General features: G+C 39.9%; 2 protein-coding genes across 3 annotated transcripts; one reads left to right on the top strand and one right to left on the bottom strand.

The window, feature by feature from the left end:
* Positions 1-225: 225 nt before the first annotated feature.
* On the top strand, positions 226-11,229 carry eif4ebp1 (eukaryotic translation initiation factor 4E binding protein 1). Of its 2 annotated transcripts, none has more exons than XM_053240409.1 (4): positions 226-474; positions 568-751; positions 9,006-9,197; positions 10,484-11,229. In XM_053240409.1, the coding sequence occupies exons 2-4, from the start codon at positions 616-618 to the stop codon at positions 10,513-10,515; spliced, it is 360 nt and encodes a 119-aa protein (XP_053096384.1). In that variant the 5' UTR covers positions 226-474; positions 568-615; the 3' UTR covers positions 10,516-11,229. The 2 variants fall into 2 exon arrangements, with proteins under 2 accessions (XP_053096384.1, XP_026797337.1); XM_026941536.3 differs by having other exon boundaries at positions 231-459.
* Positions 11,230-11,235: 6 nt separating this feature from the next.
* ndr1 (nodal-related 1) lies at positions 11,236-14,104 on the bottom strand. Its single transcript, XM_026941396.3, has 3 exons — positions 13,518-14,104; positions 12,293-13,023; positions 11,236-11,936 (listed from the first exon to the last, which is right to left on the bottom strand). The coding sequence occupies exons 1-3, from the start codon at positions 13,759-13,761 to the stop codon at positions 11,784-11,786; spliced, it is 1,128 nt and encodes a 375-aa protein (XP_026797197.1). The 5' UTR covers positions 13,762-14,104; the 3' UTR covers positions 11,236-11,783.
* Positions 14,105-19,093: the final 4,989 nt, after the last annotated feature.

Genomic DNA, 19,093 nt, shown 5'->3' with positions numbered 1-19,093 from the left:
AAATTGCCCTTTCCTAGGGTTGTGTGTGTGTGTGTGTGTGTGTGTGTGTGTGAGTGAGTGAGTGAGAGAGAGAGAGAGAGAGAGAGAGAGAGAGAGAGAGAGAGAGAGAGAGAGAGAGAGAGAGAGAGAGAGAGCGTGGTTGTTCAGAAGCTTAGCGTATTTAGCCATACACCTACATTTCCCGTCATGCCCTGGCACTCTCGTGACGCATAATTAGGGCGCCATGATAACGTCACGGGCTCTGTTTTAAATAGCCTTTTCCTAGTGTTGTGTGGCGTGTGTGTGGAGTGTGTGTGTGAGAGAGAGAAAGTGTGAGTGAGAGCGTGGTTGTTCAGAAGCTTAGCATATTTAGCTAGCGTGAAAGTGTGAGCGCGTGAATGAGATGATATAAAATCTCGGCTGGTTGTATTTTGTATATGGTCATATTTGGGGTTTTTTTATAGAAAGAAGACGGAGAAGGTAAACAGATTTGAGGTGCTAAGAAGCTCACAGATTCCTGGCGAGCTAGCAAAGCGTTTGACAGCCAGTGTTGTGGATAGCGGTGTTGAAGTTGTGTTTGTGGTTTAGGGTTGAAAGCAGAGCGGTGAAGGTTTTGGATGTAAACACGGTTCAGAAATGTCCTTAAGCAGACAGAAGACCAGCAGCCGCGCCATCCCTGCCACCAGACGGGTGATCATCAGCGACGCGGCCCATCTACCCCATGATTACTCCAGCACACCTGGAGGAACTCTGTTTAGCACCACTCCCGGAGGTACACATTCATATCCTCGACTCTGATTGGTCAGAAAGTGTTAATTTTCTGTACAAGTGCAGCACCTCGCCTCAGGTTTAAATTAATACACTCCTTCTAATACCTTATCGTTTCTATAGCAACAGCTCAATCACAGGGACATGTATTATGCTACAGATAAACTTCACATAAAGAGATTAAAAACGTGTTTAATCCTTGATATGGTGAAGTGTCCTGTAAGGAAACGTTTATTTAACCTTTATGGATGGAGTCTCTAGTATCAGTGCTTTGTATCAGTCAGAGGTAAAGCTGCTTTTGTTTGTTTGTTTGTTTTAAACCTGAAAGTCTTCACCACAGACCTATTCCTTGTGTGGTTTCTTGGTATCATCACAGGCTAAATTTGTCCTATTAACTTTGAGAGAGAAAAAAGAGAGACTAGTGAGGGAACGACTGTTATAACATGACATACGCTGTACCGTCAGTGATAAAAGGAAATTATTTGTTTCACAGATGTTTCCAAATATTAAATTAAGCTATAGAGGGATAAAAAGTATGACTTGTCATAAAACACATGGTGACGTGCTGTTCTAGGAAAATAAACATTTTCAGGTGGTAACAGTAACTGTGCTTCATCGCACCAGCTCACCGTTGATTATTTTCCTAGAACAGCACAACACTGAGTGTTTTATTCTTTACTAATCTACCTACAAATGACTGCACTGCAGCAGTGAGTGGCTGTCACATGCTTAGCCACATGCATTGTTTGTGTTTCCTTAGTTCCTCTCTGCACTCTTTCCCCGTTGTATCCTTCCTGCTTTCTGTTTTAGTTTTTTTAATTTTTTTTATTTTGTATGTCATCGTCCTTTACTGCTGCTGCATGTTTTGCACGTTCTCATCCTGCCTGTCCTTTACGTTTATTCCTGTGCCCATTTTCTCACACGCTCAGTGATTACAGCACACTGGAATGTGACCGCTGTCATCAAAGCCTGGTGGCAGGAGCAGCTTTCTCACCCTGCATGCAATCTTCAGAGCCAAGAATAGCCCGACCATTCTCATGCACAGAGCTAATAGCTTCAAGAGCAACACCAATGAAAGACCTAAAACTTTATCATCTCTTTATTCTTTAAAAAAATAGGTTACAGTTCACTTAATACAGCTGCTGATCAGAAGCTTTCAATTTCCAATCCCAGCAGTGCCAAACTAACAATGATAGGTCATCATCTTGTAAATCACTAACTACTTGAGCCAAATCTCTGCTGTAACTCAGTTAAACTGCATCGTATAGCTCAGCCTCACTGGAAAATGGTGGGTGAAAAAAGAAGCTAATGTTCTTTTATTTTTGGGAGCCAACAGCAAAACCAGACCATTATCTCTCGTGTTTGAAATTTTGTAACTGCACTAGGAATAACAATGTTGCCCTGTGACGTCTGCATGACGCACAACCACCAACTTCTCACAGTAATAATGACTAAAAAATTAGCTCCAGAATCTCTACACACACACACACACACACACACACACACACACACGCACGCACACTTCAATATAAACTTGTTTAATGTGTTTCAGGTTGGAGTTTTCCTTCAACCTTCAGCTGCGTAGCTGTATCTTGTCTCGGATAAAAGCATTGGCCCAATGAGTAAAAGTAAAAAGGTTAGACTTGAGTCTCGTGCTGTGACATTAACATGAACAGGGGCCTGGCTTATTGTCAACACACATCACTGTTCAGAGAACAGGAAAAATCATCAGGCTTTGCAAATGTATTGTATTAGAGTGACACACAGTGGTGCAACAAGGGCCTATAGCTACCTTATAGTGCTGTAGCTACTAATTATAGCTAGCTGTCCAACATTCATCTGAAGGATTGTTATTGGATAAGCTGATCATAAATAGTAAACAACAGTTGTGCTGTAACATGGAAATAAAATAATTCATTATTAATTAATCATTCCTGAGCAGCACTGGGAGTGTACTCTTAGTGCCGCTTCCAAGCCCGGATTAAATGGGAGGGTTGTGTCAGAAAGGGCATCCGGCATAAAACCTGTGCCAGATCAAGCATGCAGACCAATGATCCGCTGTAGCGAACAGAAAGAACAACAGCATTATACAGTTAATACCTCATGTAGGTACTTAAACATTATCTACATATCTAGCTAGTTCAAGACTGTAGCTCTGATGAGGTCCTCAAGGGTCAAGTGTAAAGATGAGGTCAGAGGGTAACCTGATTGGCATGAAGGAACACCACAGTTATCATGGTTACTACACTGCACCCCTCCAGGCCCCACCTCCAAGATTGAAGACTGAATTGTAGCTGAAAACTGAAGATGATGCTGATGACAAAGTTACACTTTGTACTTGCATGAGACAGACTTTCATTATTCGTTAGAAACATTAGCCTCTTCTCTCCAGTGCAAAACTAAAGAAACAAATGCTGAACACTGAACATTTGTGGTAAAGTAAGAAGATGGCTACATTACTTATTTGTAAATAACATTTAACAATAAGAGACCAACAGGGTGACTGTTGGTGGCATGTGATGCATTATGGTTTTCCTCACTTCTTCTTTTTGCACTGTTATTTATTTATTTACTTTGCTTCCCTTCTATCTCCATGCCATGAATTATATTATTACTTACATTTTATTATTGTTATACCTATATACAGTCAGATCCATAAATATTTGGACGTTGAAAAAGTTATTTAGGCTATGTACCAGAGTATATTGGAGTTTAAATTAAATAATTTGAGGGTATTTACATCCAACACTGTAGGAATTACGGCACTTTTTTTTTTAATATGTGCCCCCCCGCCCTACACCCTTCTTTCTAAGGAGCCAAAAGTAATTGAAGAAAACAACTGTGGTGGATGACAGAAGTCTTCTTTCCCTGGTGAAGAAAAACCCCTTCACAACAGTTTGCCAGATCAAGAACACCCTCCAGGAGGTAGGCCTATCTGTGTCAACAAAACTTCCCCAGAGTAAATATAGAGGGTTTACCACAAGACGTAAACCATTGGTAAGCCTCAAAAACAGAAAGACCAGATTAGACAACTTCTGGGAAACGGTAAGTGAAGAGTATGCAGAAGTGAAGGAACTGCTCACGATCTGAAGCATGCCACCTTATCTTATGGCGTGGGCATGCGTGGCTGCCAATGGAACTGGTTCCCTTGTATATATTGATGATGTGACTGCTGGCAAAAGCAGCAGGATGAATTCTGTAGTGTATAGGCTTATATTATAAGCTAAGATTCAGCCAGATGCTTCAAAAATCATTGGACGGCGCTTCACAGTGCAGATGGACAATGATCCAAAGCATACTTCGAAAACAACCCAAGGCTTTTTTTTTTTTTTTAAGGCCAAGAAGTGAAATGTTCTGCAATCACCAGACCTGAATCTGATTGAGCATGCATTTCACTCGCTGAAGTCAAAATGATTTGTGACCAAGTATCAAATATAACAATTTAATTTATAATTGTTAGTTTGTCCAATTACTTTTGGTCCCTTAAAAGGGGGAACCACAAAAAAGTGCTGTAATTCCTACACTGTTCACCTGATTTGGATGTAAATACCCTCAAATATTTTGCAGATGCAGTTCGAGCTCATATTCATCATTTGAATTCATATTTATTATTTAATATCAATTCCAATATGCTGTTGTAGACAGCTAAAATAATAACTTTCTCATTGTCCAAATATTCATGGACCTGACGGTACAAACATACACACTAGGAGTTGCAGTACTAATTTTTACCAGTCACTCAGAAAAGTAATAGGCAATATTTTCCATAGTTAAAGTAAAAACTGTTTCTGGTCATTGCTATTTTTCGGCTGTTTTAAGAACATGTGTTATACTACACTTCAATTAACACTTATACACAGACTAAATTTCCAGCTTCAGTGCTCTTTTAGGCTACACTGGTAACGATGAAAGTAAACAAATTGGTGCAATAAATGTGCAAAATATTAAATCTGTGCATCATATTACACTGTTCAAACACGTACCAATGCTTAAAACGCACTTGTTTGAACAAACTGATGGTTCAAATGAAATCGCTGATTTTGAAACCGAGAAGCTCCATATAGCTTAATGGTGGACTGAAAATCTACAGCAGCATCTGGGAGGTTTTCCTGCCATGTTCAACTCCAGCCTCAGTAGTGTCGGAAAACAAGTCTGGATCGACCTCTTTGAGCTAGCATGCGTCACTGAGCTGACTCTAAGCTGTGAGTGGGATTTCATGCAGCGCTGGTCATAACAGAATTCACTCTGCACAGTGCAGGGGTTTTATTTCAGTTTTATGTAGTTTTTTTAAGGATCCCAAAAATAAATGCAAGAGGAATTTCTGTTTTTCCCAGCATGGTCTTGTGCAGTTGTACTTCATCTAGTCTTGAATAAAATATGGGATGAATATGGGAAGAAATATGGGACGAATATAGGACATCAATACACAAAATAAACACACCTACTTTTGTGTATGTAATGTGTCATATGCATAAGCTGCTCATCTGTTTATAGGCTTCACATTCTCCCGTGGTGTGCTGTGTAACTATAAACAGTGATAAATGTGGACAGTGCTTTATTAGAATTTACTGCATTGATGCAACGGCAGAGTAACAGCCTGCATGTTGTAAACAAACTATTTTGTGCTGCTCTAAATTCATGCCTTCATTTCACACTCCCTTGGTTTTCTTTCTGCACTGATGTCAATGCAAGGATTCAATTCTTGCACATCTGCACTGGATATTTTATTTGAGCTGCTGTAAATGCGGGAGGTTTGGCCTTGTAAGGCAGATTGTTTTTGGTTTACTGGTACATTAGGACCTGAGATTGTGTGTGTGTGTGTGACAGAGAGAGAGAATATGTGTGAGATGGAGGTGGGAAGCCTGACACTGAACTCAGCTGCCTGATAGCCGCATGACTGATATCATGTTCTAACCGGCTGTTCTATGCCTGATGACCTCGCTTGGGTCTGTCAAAAATATCTACATTTTATATTTATTCACATAGCTGTTGCTTTTATCGAGAGACATTAAAAGAGCCAAAGGTGATAAATCCCGCAAATCTCACAGAACTGAGTTTTCACTAGCTGAGCTGAAAATTTAATGACCTGAGTCATTTCACCCTATGCCCAATCACACTTGTATTTGAAAGGTTTTTTTTTTGTTTGTTTGTTTCAATTGAGCAGTCAGTCAAATTGTCATATTATTAGTTTATACACAGATCAGCCATAACATTAAAACTGCCTGCATAATATTGTGTAGTTCCCCCCTTGTGCCACCAAAACAGCTGTGACCCATCGAGGCATGGACTCCACAAGACCTTTGAAGGTGTGCTTGTGGTATCTGGCACCAAGATGTTAGCAGCAGATCTTTTAAGTCCTTGTAAGGTGAGGCCTCCATGGATCTGACTTGTCTGTCCAGCACATCCCACAGATGCTCGATTGGACTGAGGTCTGGGGAATTTGGAGGCCAAGCCAACACCTTGAACTCTTTATCAAGATCCTCAAACCATTCCTGAACAATCTTTGCAGTGTGGCAGGGCGCATTATCCTGCTGAAATAGGCTACTGCCAACAGTATTGTTGCCATGAAGGAGTGTACTTGATCTGCAACAATGTTTAGGTAGGTGGTACGTGTAAAAGTAACATCCACATGAATGCCAGGACCCAAGGTTTCCCAGCAGAACATTGCCCAGAGCATCACACTGCCTCCACCAGCTTGCCTTCTTCCCATAGTGGATCCCGGTGCCATCTCTTCCCCAGGTAAGCAGTGCACATACACACAGCCATCCACGTGTTGTAAAAGAAAATGATTCATCAGAAGAGGCCACCTTCTTCCATTGCTCCATGGTCCAGCTCTGATGCTCACGTGCCCATTGAAGGCACTTTCGGCAGTGGACAGGGGTCAGCATGGGCACTCTGTCCGGTCTGCGGCTACGCAGCAAGCTGCGATACACTGTGTGTTCTGACACCTTCCTTTCATAGTCAGCATTAACTTTTTCAGCAATTTGTGCTACAGTAGTTCTTCTGTGGGATCAGACCAGACAGGTTAGCCTTCTTTCCCCAAGCGCATTAATGAGCCCTGGGCACGCATGATCCTGTCGCTGGTTCACCAATTGTCCTTTGTTGGACCACTTTTGGTAGGTACTAACCATTGCATACTGGGAACACCCCAAAAGACCTGCCATTTTGGAGATGCTCTGACACAGTCATCTAGCCATCACAATTTGGCCCTTGTCAAAGTCGCTCAGGTGCCATTGTAACGAGGTAATCAATGTTGTGGCTGATCAGTGTATAGTAAACATAGCTAGCATTCAAGTGCTCGCAGAAAGACTGAAAGAGTTATATCTGACGAGATACTGTATAAGAAAATGAGAAAATGTAAAAGCCAGAATGTGCTGTACCTTAGACTAATTTGCCGATTCATCGTGACCATTTGCATATCAAAATGCTTTATCAAAATAGAAAATAATAGATTGTAACTTCTTTCTTAGAATTTATTTAGAAGTTGGCTTTGGTCACAGTACCACAAAATAGCTATTTACATATTAACAAAATTCTGCATTTTCTATCAAGAATGCAGACAAAATGAAGTAGTCTGGTAATGAGGAGTTAGGAAACAGACACAAAGTAAATGTTTACAGATGGAATGACTTGCTTTTATTACTGTAAATATCGCCAAGAGTATTTAAAATGAGGAACAAAGAATTGCACACATGGACAAATGTGTCACTGTACTCTTCCTTAAAAAAGGGTCACAAAAGTGGTGTAAAAAGTGGTGCAAACATAGTATCTGACGAGACACTATAAGAAATTGTAAAAGCTGAACATGCTGTGTATATACCACAGCTTAACACACCTTCAGGGCATGTTTGGACATGCAGAGCTCTTGTCAGAGTGTCATGTGACAGTATCTCTCTTTAGGGCAGTGTCACATTCAGGACCTGGAGGACAGCAGCCTTAACACAGTTTGGTCTTGGTCTCACAAAAATGCTGTGATAATGCTGATTGAGCTGATTGTTTGAATCAAGTGTGTTAGATGAGGTACTGTGTGCTTTTGCACCTAAACCTGCATCAGTTGATACTTTTAGTTTGTTTGATATTTGGTTTCGTTTCACACTCCACATTATTAAAGGAACATTAAAGGAGGAAAAAACGTATGAAGAATAGGGAGGACTGAAAACTTACTTGTAAAACTCTTTCATTCATTTGGAAAAGGTAAACAAACCATCACCAAGTTCTCATGGATTTGACTAAATCACTGCGACCACAGAGCCGATGTTAAATGAATGATTAGATAATTATATAAATGTCTGGTTTAAAACATTTTGTATATCACATCCAGCATTCTTCTCTTAATCCAGTACTCTAATCTCCAGAACACATGGCATTTCTGTAGAACTCCAGCTCTGTTCTTTGGCTTAGTTCGCGCCTCACGGCTCAGTTTAGCAGCACACATCTACAAAAAGTTGCTGCAACTCAAACACACGGCATGTTGGTCACTTACTGCAGCTGGCTCAATTCAGATTTGAATCACTTTTTCACTAGAGCGGGCTGAGATCACCTCACTGAGACACTCTCGAGTGTGATTGCTGTGTTCTCACCTGCCTAAAGAACCGCTCTGAGGGGAGAACACACCAGGGTTCCGTTCAAACCGACTAAACACTGCAAATGCTGCACCCTTTTGTTGTGTTCACCTTTCTCCATCATCTTGTCTCTGACCAATGAATGAGAAAAAGTGTTTTAATGAGTATATTTTCAGACCTGCATGCCCTTGAGACTTTTTTTTTTGCTTTTTGTTCATTGCTTTTTGTTTATTTAGTGCAGTGTTTAAACCATGTCAAACAAAAAGCACCAAACAGGTATAAGTGAACTGAGAAATGTTTGACTTTTATATTTTATTAGGGAAAAAATGTACCTCTAACTTGAAAAGGCTGATCTGGATTGCTTTAATTAGTCACTCATAACACACAACATATATTTGTTACAGTTGGTACTAACACTGTCTAATATCGTCTGTAAGACAAATCTCACCTTACAGTAACAACTTCACTAAACGGGTATACTCAGCTTTAATCAAACACTCATATAGAGTCCCATTCCAATATCAGAGTGGAAAATTAAGAAGACCTTAAATACAAAGATTTAGGGATTTTGTAGGTGTGGGAATGCTTCTTTAATTTGTAATTTGTCCTTATTTTAACTGACAGTAGTGGGTAAACTGTAATAGAAGGTATTCAGTAACCAGAGAACTGATTTCAGCTCTTGATTTGGCCCTGCAGGAACCCGAATCATCTATGACCGGAAGTTCCTGCTAGACTGTCGCAGCTCCCCATTGGCCCACACGCCCCCCACCTGCCTGCCGGACATCCCTGGAGTGACCAGCCCTCCTACAAACACTGTCACCAACAACAAAACCCACCCTCAAGAGAGCGTCAGCAACAACAGCATCGCCCCTGTGGACAAGGCCACAGGTACATGTTGTCCTCTTAGCTTGCACTTTATATAGGACACAATAATACATTATTTACAGTACAGTTTTAGGGTACTTTCCATCTAAAAATAAAGTCCATTTTTGCCAGAGATTTAGATGGTAAATGCATACTCCTTCTTTCAGGGGTCCTGTAAACTCATACCTTTCAGTCTTCTCTCACGACTTCTGCCCTGCAAAGTATTTCTCACACAAAAATTTTAAAAGGGAGGACTGGTCTTTACCTCTGTAGATGTTTCGAAATGCAGATTAAAATTGTACATGTTTAATTTGGACTTATTGTTTGCCCTAGGTCCTCCTTCTTATCACCACTTTGTAATTTGTAGTCTTCCCTTTGAGATTTGTAGTTGTTGCTAAAGTGCTTTTACCAAAAATTCTTGAATTTTTTTTTAATCCTTTATATATAGTGAGGAAATTAAAAATAATCATGATGAGTGGGGTTACTGTTATCACACCGAAGCTGATTATTTTCCTATAACAGCATGTCCTGAAGTGTGTTATTTCTCGTATATCACAGCAATGGTATTTAATGTTATGGAATGTCCACAGGAGGAAAAACAAACAAACAAACAAACAAAAAGTTCCTGTTATCACTTATGTCATATGTTCACCAGCCTCTCGTCTCTCTCTCTCTCTCTTATAAGACAAAAAAAATCACAGCCTATAATGTTATAAAGAAACCACAAAGCATAAACTCTTCTGTCCTGAAGACTTCCCTGTGTTGTAAAACTTAGTTACAGCTTCACCTCTGATTGGTACAAAATACTGACACCGGAGACTCCTTCCATAAATGTTAAATAAATGTCTCCTTACAAAAAACTTCACCATATTACTCACATTTTTCAAATCTCTTTATGTGGAGCGTCCTCTATACAAGTCCCTATGAATGAGCTATTGCTATAGAAGCGATAATGTGTTAGAAAGCATGCATCAGTATAAAACAGTGATTTGCAGCTGCGCTAGTCAGAGCTGCTGTTCAACACCAGCCAAAATCGAGAATTCAACAGCACTGTTATAAAAATAAAGATTACATTTATGCTGGTGCCTGCAGCTCTTCTGCTGTAATTGTTCAGTGACTGGAAAATGCTCATATCTGATAGAGTGGTGTTGACAGGAGAACCGAAACTAGCATCAGCTCTGTATTGATGGAAAATGATATAAACACAAGTCACTGTAATCTTGTATCAGCTCTGCTAACACTAATTCAGTGCACAATATAATAATATAATGCACACTATAATGTAGATTTATTGTGTCTGTTCTGTCCAGGTGAAGACGCCCAGTTTGAAATGGACATCTAGTAACCTCAAACATCAACATTACGGCGATGACAGTCCTATAAGGATGAATGAAACAGAAGATTTCTCCTGTCATCTATGTTCTTTCATTATCTGCTGTTGTTTTCCTCCCCGTTATTTCTGTATCGATGCTGTCATTCCAGACACGCACAAGACACTTGCCATCGAGCCTCAACACCAGCACACACTGCTGTGCCTAAATGCACTTGAGTTACTGCCTGTGCTGCTGCATAAGCTTCTGCTCAAGATGTGTGAAATCCAACACTTTTTGCTACAACTTGTGTAGTTTGCTAACATGACCACTGGGAGGAGCAGTGGTCCGTTTTGATTTTGATTTTTGTACCTGGTGCTGGAGAGGGTCAAAGTGTTGAGTCAGATAACAAAGAAAACATTTCCCACACTTCCTTTGCCCTGTGACAGTGTTACCTTTTTATAATGAAAATGTAAGAATTTGTTTCTTTTTCACCTAAAGTGTCATTCAACAAAATGTAAAATGTCTTTTTTTTTTTTTTTTTTTTTATGGTTTTGGTTATGCTGTGTAAATCTCGTCAATTATACAATCTCTAAGGAATAAATCCTCCCCTATGATTTATCCAAACATGGAAAAATGCAGTGAATGAGCAGTTAAAAAAATCAGAGAATTCATTCATCTTTTGGCTTCAGTGTTTTTTGATGATGTGATAATGACTCACAATAAAAGCAACATTTGAATAAGAACCAAGATTTACTAAATATGCATAAAATATATTTCATTACATTTGTCAGATCCCATATGTACAAACATTATACAGTTTATAAACACGAAAAAGTAAGGCACTGGAGATAATATCTAGCTGTTGAGTATCTAACTCATAGGAGCAGTTATTTATTCTAAGTATAACACAGTGTAGTGATTCACTTAACTGATTCGATTCTTTTGAACTAGCTGTTCAAGTGAATCTATAAATTTATTAGCCAGTCAGAATGGCTAGTCTTAAAACCCTGAGCATGATACAATATCAAATGTCAATCTTTAAAAAATGGTTCATGCATCCCTGAGAATCGATTCACTTAACTGAATCATTTAAAAGGAACGAATCGTCCATCACTGGTGTATGAAAGGGCTAAGTTTCTGACCAATGGTGAAGAAATGTTTTTGTGCATTGTCCACATTTCTACATTGTCTCTCTGCTTAGTGCTAAAGTTCTCTGGCAGTCTCTCGTTGTTGGGGATGGGCAGGTAAAGACGCCGTAAGTGCTGAAGTCGATTTGGCTCGGTGTTTGAGAGTTAGATCAGTGGCAGCCGCATGCCTCCGCCACCATGCCTTCGTGATGCCTCATCACCATCTTCCCATTCTCATAGTAGAGCATGGAGAGAGGAGCCAGGCGTGTAGGTACGCAGGATGGACACGGGACGCGGTCCGGTTGGTGCAGCTTCAACAGGCTCTGTAATAAAGAGATGAAGAATAACATCAGTAACAAGAAGAGATAAGGTTGACATCACAGCTAGTAATAAAACATCATATTAATGAAAGTCTGTATGTTGGGGGAGGTATGGGGGAGATATTCTGCCTAGGGCCCATTTTAATGTTTTCCCTGCTGTATCTCACACTTCAACTCAGGAAGCGCTGTTAATACGAGTGGATGAATCAGATGGGAACACTGGGGACAGGGAAAACATTAAAATGTGCAGGACAGGGGATTCTCCAGAGCCAGAGATGGGAATCTATGTCCTAGGGGAACAGGGAGTAGGGCACCATTTTGGACACAAGGCATAAATCTGTTTGTTTGTTTCTCCTTACCTGCATGTATGCGTGATTCGTCGGAGTGAACGACTCGTCCACCGGCGTAGGGCAGCCACCTTCACAGCGGTATGCGTTGTATCTCTTTGGATAAATAATCCACTCACTCCAGCCAATCTGGTCAAAGTCCACCCACATGTCCACCTTCCGGCACAGGGTCTTCTTTTCACCCTCGACTTGTGTGAGTGCTGGGATCGCGCTGTCCCCTGCTGCCTCGCTCACCCTCTTGTGCGCCCGGTGGTTGCGTTTGTGTCTCCGGGCCACGGGCTCAGACAGCGCCCGATCCTGAGCCACATACTTGGAGTGCTCAGCTGTGCGGATCAGCGTAGACGCTTCTGTCCTCACCTGCTTGGAGTAAACCACCATCATGACGCTGTTGGCTGTCGGATGCTGGATGGCATTCTCAAGGTCCTGGGGTGCCCCTTCGTCCCAGTGAACCTGGGTGGGAGGCAGACCCCCCTGGTGCAGCCAGTACTTCAGCAGCTGGGTGATATTCAGGACTCTCCAAGAGGAGTGTGAGGATGGAGACGTGCTCGACGCGGCGTCAATGCGACCCAGGTGAAGACGCTCCTGGGCGCCTTTGGGAGCGTGGTAGATGTCCACCACGGGGTTCTCAGAGGCGGAGAAGTCCGGGAGGCGCAGGCGCAGCTCTGAGCGCTGCACATCGTCGCTCGCCGAGATGGAGGACATGTCAAACGTGACGGCCCACTTGTCACCCACCTGGTAGCAACCTTAAAAAAAAAACAAAACAGAAATACAGACATTAGGACATGTCAAAAACATCATAAACAATGCAAATTCAGACGCGCAAAGATCTTTAATTAATGTTTGGCGGGTAACAGCCTTCACACATCTGCAGCCAGGCGCAGTTAATAAAGCCGAAGACTCATATTGTCTAATTGTGTATTCCCACTTTTAAGCAGACGTCGTGAAGTTTGTAGCTAATACACACCCTGAGCATAATAAACGACTTGGTAAATAACAAGTCAGTTGCTAGCTAGCAGATGGAGCAGAATAACATCCTGATGGCATGCGTAAAATCCTCTCCCTCTGACGCTGCATCATGTAATCCTATCTATCTATCTATCTATCTAATATTTAGCCCTATAACTCCATAACTCAAAACGCAAGGATTAAAGCTCGGATTATGTTTCCCTCCTCATGCACAGTGTGTCAGATGTCACTCTCTGGTTCCAAACCCTCGAATATACATAAAAATACTCACTTTTGGCGACGAGGCTGAGCACCGAGTCGGAGTGGTGCAGAGATGGATGTTCGTATCCGATCCCCGCGCTCGAAGTCCCCGCTAATTTCTTTGCGTCTCCGGCCAGTAAAGTGCGGTAGAGGTGCATCATGTAGAGCGGATACGGTCCTTTAGCGGATCCGCGCTTCCTGCTGACGAGCGCAGTGGCGGAGACCGAGCGCACCCACAGCGCCACGCACAAAATCCCGCACACCAAGTGTTTCATAGTAATACCAGCAGGAATAAGGCAGAGGACAGAGAACGAGGACAGACAGCTCCGCGGTCTGGTCTTGCTCTCTGCTCGCTCCTCGGAGGGAATGACTTGGGTTCGCTGATGCAGAGCCTCTTTAATTAAGCTCCTTTCAAAACTTACAGAAACTACAGCGCCGTTTGATGATCCGCAGCGCGCGCGCTGCCTTTGAAGTGCCGCGTGTGATCCATGTCAAGGTCATCGCGCACCGAAACCAAGCCGCCTTTAGAGCGCGCGGAGGTGTGAACGCACTGACGCTCTGCTGCGCCGTAAACAATACCATTAGCGGCGCAGATGGATTCATGCGCGTTACTCTGATTAATGGGAGAAAAGTCAATCCAGTGCAATTGAATTTTGAATGAAAATAAAGGAAGTCGGTTTTTTTTCTTCTTTTTTGTGCAATCATCACTTTTCACCTTATTAGATGACGAGGAGGGAAAATGGTTTAGAGCAGCCTAATGATTTTTTTAATTTTATTATTATTATTATTTTTTTTTTGTGGTTAAAGGCTCTATACCTCGCTCATCGATGCTTTCGGACACTTTCCGACTCCAGCTTTCCCACCTCACACACAGCTTCAAAGATCGCAGGCGCAATCCATCTAAGGTGCTAAGAAGCCTTTTATAATCTAGCTACATTTTCTTCACTAATTAACAAGGCTAACATATTGCTCAGATGGGCTTTCAGGCTAATATCCCATAATCACGCTTCTGTAAATTGTGCAGTTATGTAAGCCGCTTATAATCTGTTTATGATCGCCATATAATCGATATAAAGCCACTTAGATAGAGACAGAGCCTGCATGCAGAGTAACCCATCATCTGAAAGTGCCACAGCAGTTATCTTTTAACAAAACAACCGAAACAACAACAACAACAACAAATACTAAAAAAATTAAATATATATATATATAAAAATAGGGCTGCTTTTGCTGTGCTGACTCTCTCTCTCTCTCTCTCTCTCTCTCTCACACACACACACAATAAGTTCTAAACATCAAACTATATACATAAATATCTATATAAATAGTATAAATTAATATTCGTAAATATACCAGAGAAAACTACCTTTATTGTGACTTTTGTGTTTACATGTTTTTGTTATAACTGTAATGCAGAATATAAATAACTATTTCCAACCCCAACATGTTTTATTCCCCACATAAACACCCCTTTGATAAAAGAGAAGTGATTAAAGTTATTAACGATAACATTCTGTATATGAATGCATACAATTACATTATTCATATGGGTATTTATGTATGCATATAAGCGGTTCTAAGGTGCAAAATGGTCTTTCAGAATAATTGCAATTCATTAAATATTGGAGGGAAAAGGACTTAATAATAAAATAATAAAAGTGCAAACTAATTTTTGTTATACTCCTAAAAAATTAAATCTTTTATTTTATTTATTTATCTTACATCTTATGTAAATTCCATCATAAGATGACAGAGAAGTGATGATGTTTATGCAAACGTCTAATAATATAAGCTAATTATCTAATAATTTTCTAATAACTTTATTTCTAATAATATAACCTCAGATTCTAATAATATAACCTCTCACAATATTACTTAATTGTATTATTATTATTATTATTATTATTATTATTATTACTATTTATTTATTTATTTATTTATTTTTTATTATTATAACTAAAATAACTTCTAATAATATTATCTCAGACATTCACTAAGGTTTACTGGGGTTTTAGTGGATTAACTGTCTTTATAATGACAGAAGTTTCATCACTATAAGGAGATTCAAATGGGATGAAATATTTTTGACCCAAGACTGAATATCCAGACCATGTGTAGCTCTCAGCTGTCCTGCTTCATCCTTATTCATTCCTGTTCAAATCTTTAGGCAGCAGGAGTTTGGGGAAATTATTATTATTATTATTATTATTATTATTATTATTATTATTATTTAAATTTTTTTAGCTTCAGAGTTATAATAGAGCCTCTCTATCCTGTTTACACCGAGCCTGATGTCACTGTATATAGAGGGCAGACAGACAGACACAGATGACTGTGAAAGCTCTATGACATGGCATTTATATTAAGTGTCCAACAGAGGGCGCTGCGTTACAACGTGTGTGGGATGCGGAGGTGGGGTGTGTACAAACTGCATTAAAATGGAGATATGCCTTTAAATTAGAATCAATTTCCTTTTCATAAGAAGTTGCTGGTTACAAAAATCACATTAATTTTTATCAGTGATCACAAACTGTGTTCCTGCATTATCTTATCCCAGGGGTTTTCTCTCTCTCTCTCTCTCTCTCTCTCTCTCTCTCTCCCTCTCTCTCTCTCTCTCTCTTTGCAGCCAGGGACCCTTTTAACTGTAACACAATATTAGGCTTATCATTTAAATGTGTAAAATAATATTCTGACAATTTGTTTGAACCATACAACTTTCTATTCCTCAGCTTATTCCTCAATTACACAACACATTTTCATTAACACTGCCATTCAATTTCAGTTGCAGTGAAATAGGCTAATAACTATAAGAACTCAGTAATAATAAATATAATAAATTTGATAATGGTGAGTTGTGATTTCCACCACTCTAACTAAATTTAAACAATCACAGACCCCCTGCTTATATTTCACAGACCCTGGAGGTCGCTGGACCCCACTTTGAGAACCCTGCTACTACGAATCTCATTATATTTATAGATCTTTAGAAACATGGCTGGTGATCATGAAATATTTTCATAGCTGTGTATCATTAATACATATAATTTCATCCAGTGCTTCCCATGAAATAATCCACTGTACACATCCAATCCTTTCTGATCCATAACAGCTGTGATCCTTATCATTAAAATGGAAATAGGCTTTCAGATTCACTCCTGCTTTGGAAGATTAGATGGTCTAATGGTATGTATGAGGTGCCTTGATCTTGTCTGAGTTTACATAATTGCGGCCTGGTCGAATCAATCAACTACGTGACGTCATACGTGATGCCGAATGTGCCGGATATGTTAGTGTAGGTGATACTTTATGTTTATGACATATGAAGACTTGTATAAACTGGAATACATAACATGGAAAATAATTTATTATGGCCCAAAGATATGCACATTTGAGAGTAATGCTAAATGTGGATGAACAAAGCAAGCTAGCAAATCTTACAAAGCTATGTGCACTTTAACATTAGCTACAGTTAGCTAATGTGAGACTATGTAGGTTTCCATCCAGCTGTGAAAAATTTTAGCGTTCAAAGACAGTTTCTTATTTAAGCAAATTTTTTTACACATATTGAGAAACTTCTTTGTCTTTGCTATTTGACCTTAGCAGATAAATTCTTTGTTGATATGTGAAATCAACACTAGTGAAAATGGTTACATTTAGTGTCATGTGACAGGATTTTCATCACATGACTCGCCTAAAGAAACTATTACATATCAAATACATATGCAAAAAGTTGATTTTGGTGCAAGTGGTAAAATGTGCATATAAAAAACATTTTAAGAGTACATTTTCTTTACAAAGATAATGGACACTTAGCTAGGGTCTTTATTAGCTAGCCAAGTTACCTATCTCGATGCAGTTTCATTTACAAAAAGCGTGAGGTTTTTACTAGATGATGAAATTGTCTTCTAAATGTAATAGTCTTCTTTTCTGTTTTATTTCTTGCTGGCTTGGGATCTTCATATTAAGCTGTAGACTATTTTTGTATTTTTTTGCTGACATTGCTGATTTTTTTGCTCTAGTTAGACAGCTATTTGCTGCATTGAAATTCAATTCAATTCAATTCAATTTTATTTGTATAGCACTTTTAACAATGGACATTGTCACAAAGCAGCTTTACAGAAATAAATGGATTCACAAAAATATATTGTAAATATTTGAATTTATCACTGTGAATTTATCCCTAATGAGCCAGCCAGTGGCGACGGTGGCAAGGAAAAACTCCCCGAGATGATATGAACCTTCCCATGTTCAGCGTGCTTGGTTAAAGTTGTGAGAACACTGTTGCTCGGTAACTGGGAAATAAGGACACCATGCCCAAAATAATGACTGATGATAATAATTTATCTGATAAGTCTTTAAATACGGACAATGTAAAGGTATTCTGGCAGTGAAAACAAGGGTGAAACATCAAGAATGTTTCCTCAGATTTCTTAATAAATTACAATGTAATTACAGGTAGCATCAACCACTAACCAGTGCATCAAAACTAGGAGTTATCAGAAATACAAGTGAGCCATTTATATGGAATTTTCTTCTAAATTTGGCAAACAGTTGATTCCAATTTAATGTAACCTTGGTTTTACAGTTAGTGTTGTGAAATTTAACCTACAGTACCCTTATTCAATTAGCTTGCTTACAAATTATTTATCCTGCATGTATAGTGGTTGCTTTGGTGTTAGGGTGCTGTTGGTTGGGGCAAATCTTTCCTCAAGATCTCACCGCTCTGTTCCTTGAGCTAATGTTGACTGCAAGACATATCGCATATCTCTTCAGTAGCTTTCTTGATGAAAGCGATGAATGGTCTGAGATTTTAATAAAGCATAAGTGGTTTTAATGCAATGTGAAGTCACCGTATGGTGCAGGCACTTTGACACTGACTTGCTGTGACAATTCGAGGCCTAATTAATCAGCAGGGACACCGATTGTTGTCAATCTGCTTGCAAAACAGAGCGAGGCCTTAGGGCGACTCTAGAAAAAAAAAAGAGCAGCGGGCGAAGGAGAGCAGAATCGGGCCTTTGTGGAGCGCTGGGAGAGCCATGCACTTGGGCGACAGGCGGCTGAAAAACAAAAAGGCCGTGAAATATGAAAGGGCTGCTCGACCTCCTCTGCGTCATTTGAATAATGGGGATAATTACCCCCGCTGCAGAGACGCACCTGCATTAGAAATAAGCCTTTGATACCAACTTAAATTCAGTGTGATCAGTGCTGTGTCATTAAGATGCACCACACAGGTCCTTGCTTTTCTACGGCCAGAGAGATTCACTCAGCAAACGCAGCTAAATTGCAGCATGTTCTCATGATGTAGACTTTGTTGTGCAGATTAGTGAGAAACAATAGCTTGAGGATCAGTAGGTGTACACAGATCTGTGGGAAATTTATTGGAGGATAGTTCAGACAAAAACAAAACAAGACAATTTCCCACTTATCCAAAATGTAGTCGATTAGTCAGCTCTGTTTGCTGTCTGTCATTTGCTTATTTAGAGCAATGAGGCTAAAGGAGCTATCATGCTAGGTTTGATCGACTATATTTGAGCTGAGTGGAAAATTTTGTAACAGACAAGCGCACCTCAGGTCTTTCTTACTTTATCAAAACTCAAGTGTTTAGGT

The sequence above is a fragment of the Pangasianodon hypophthalmus genome, chromosome 15, assembly GCF_027358585.1.
Source record: "Pangasianodon hypophthalmus isolate fPanHyp1 chromosome 15, fPanHyp1.pri, whole genome shotgun sequence".
NCBI lineage: Eukaryota > Metazoa > Chordata > Actinopteri > Siluriformes > Pangasiidae > Pangasianodon > Pangasianodon hypophthalmus.
Note: the sequence above shows the minus strand (reverse complement) of the source record. Positions and strands in the feature narration are given on the sequence as shown.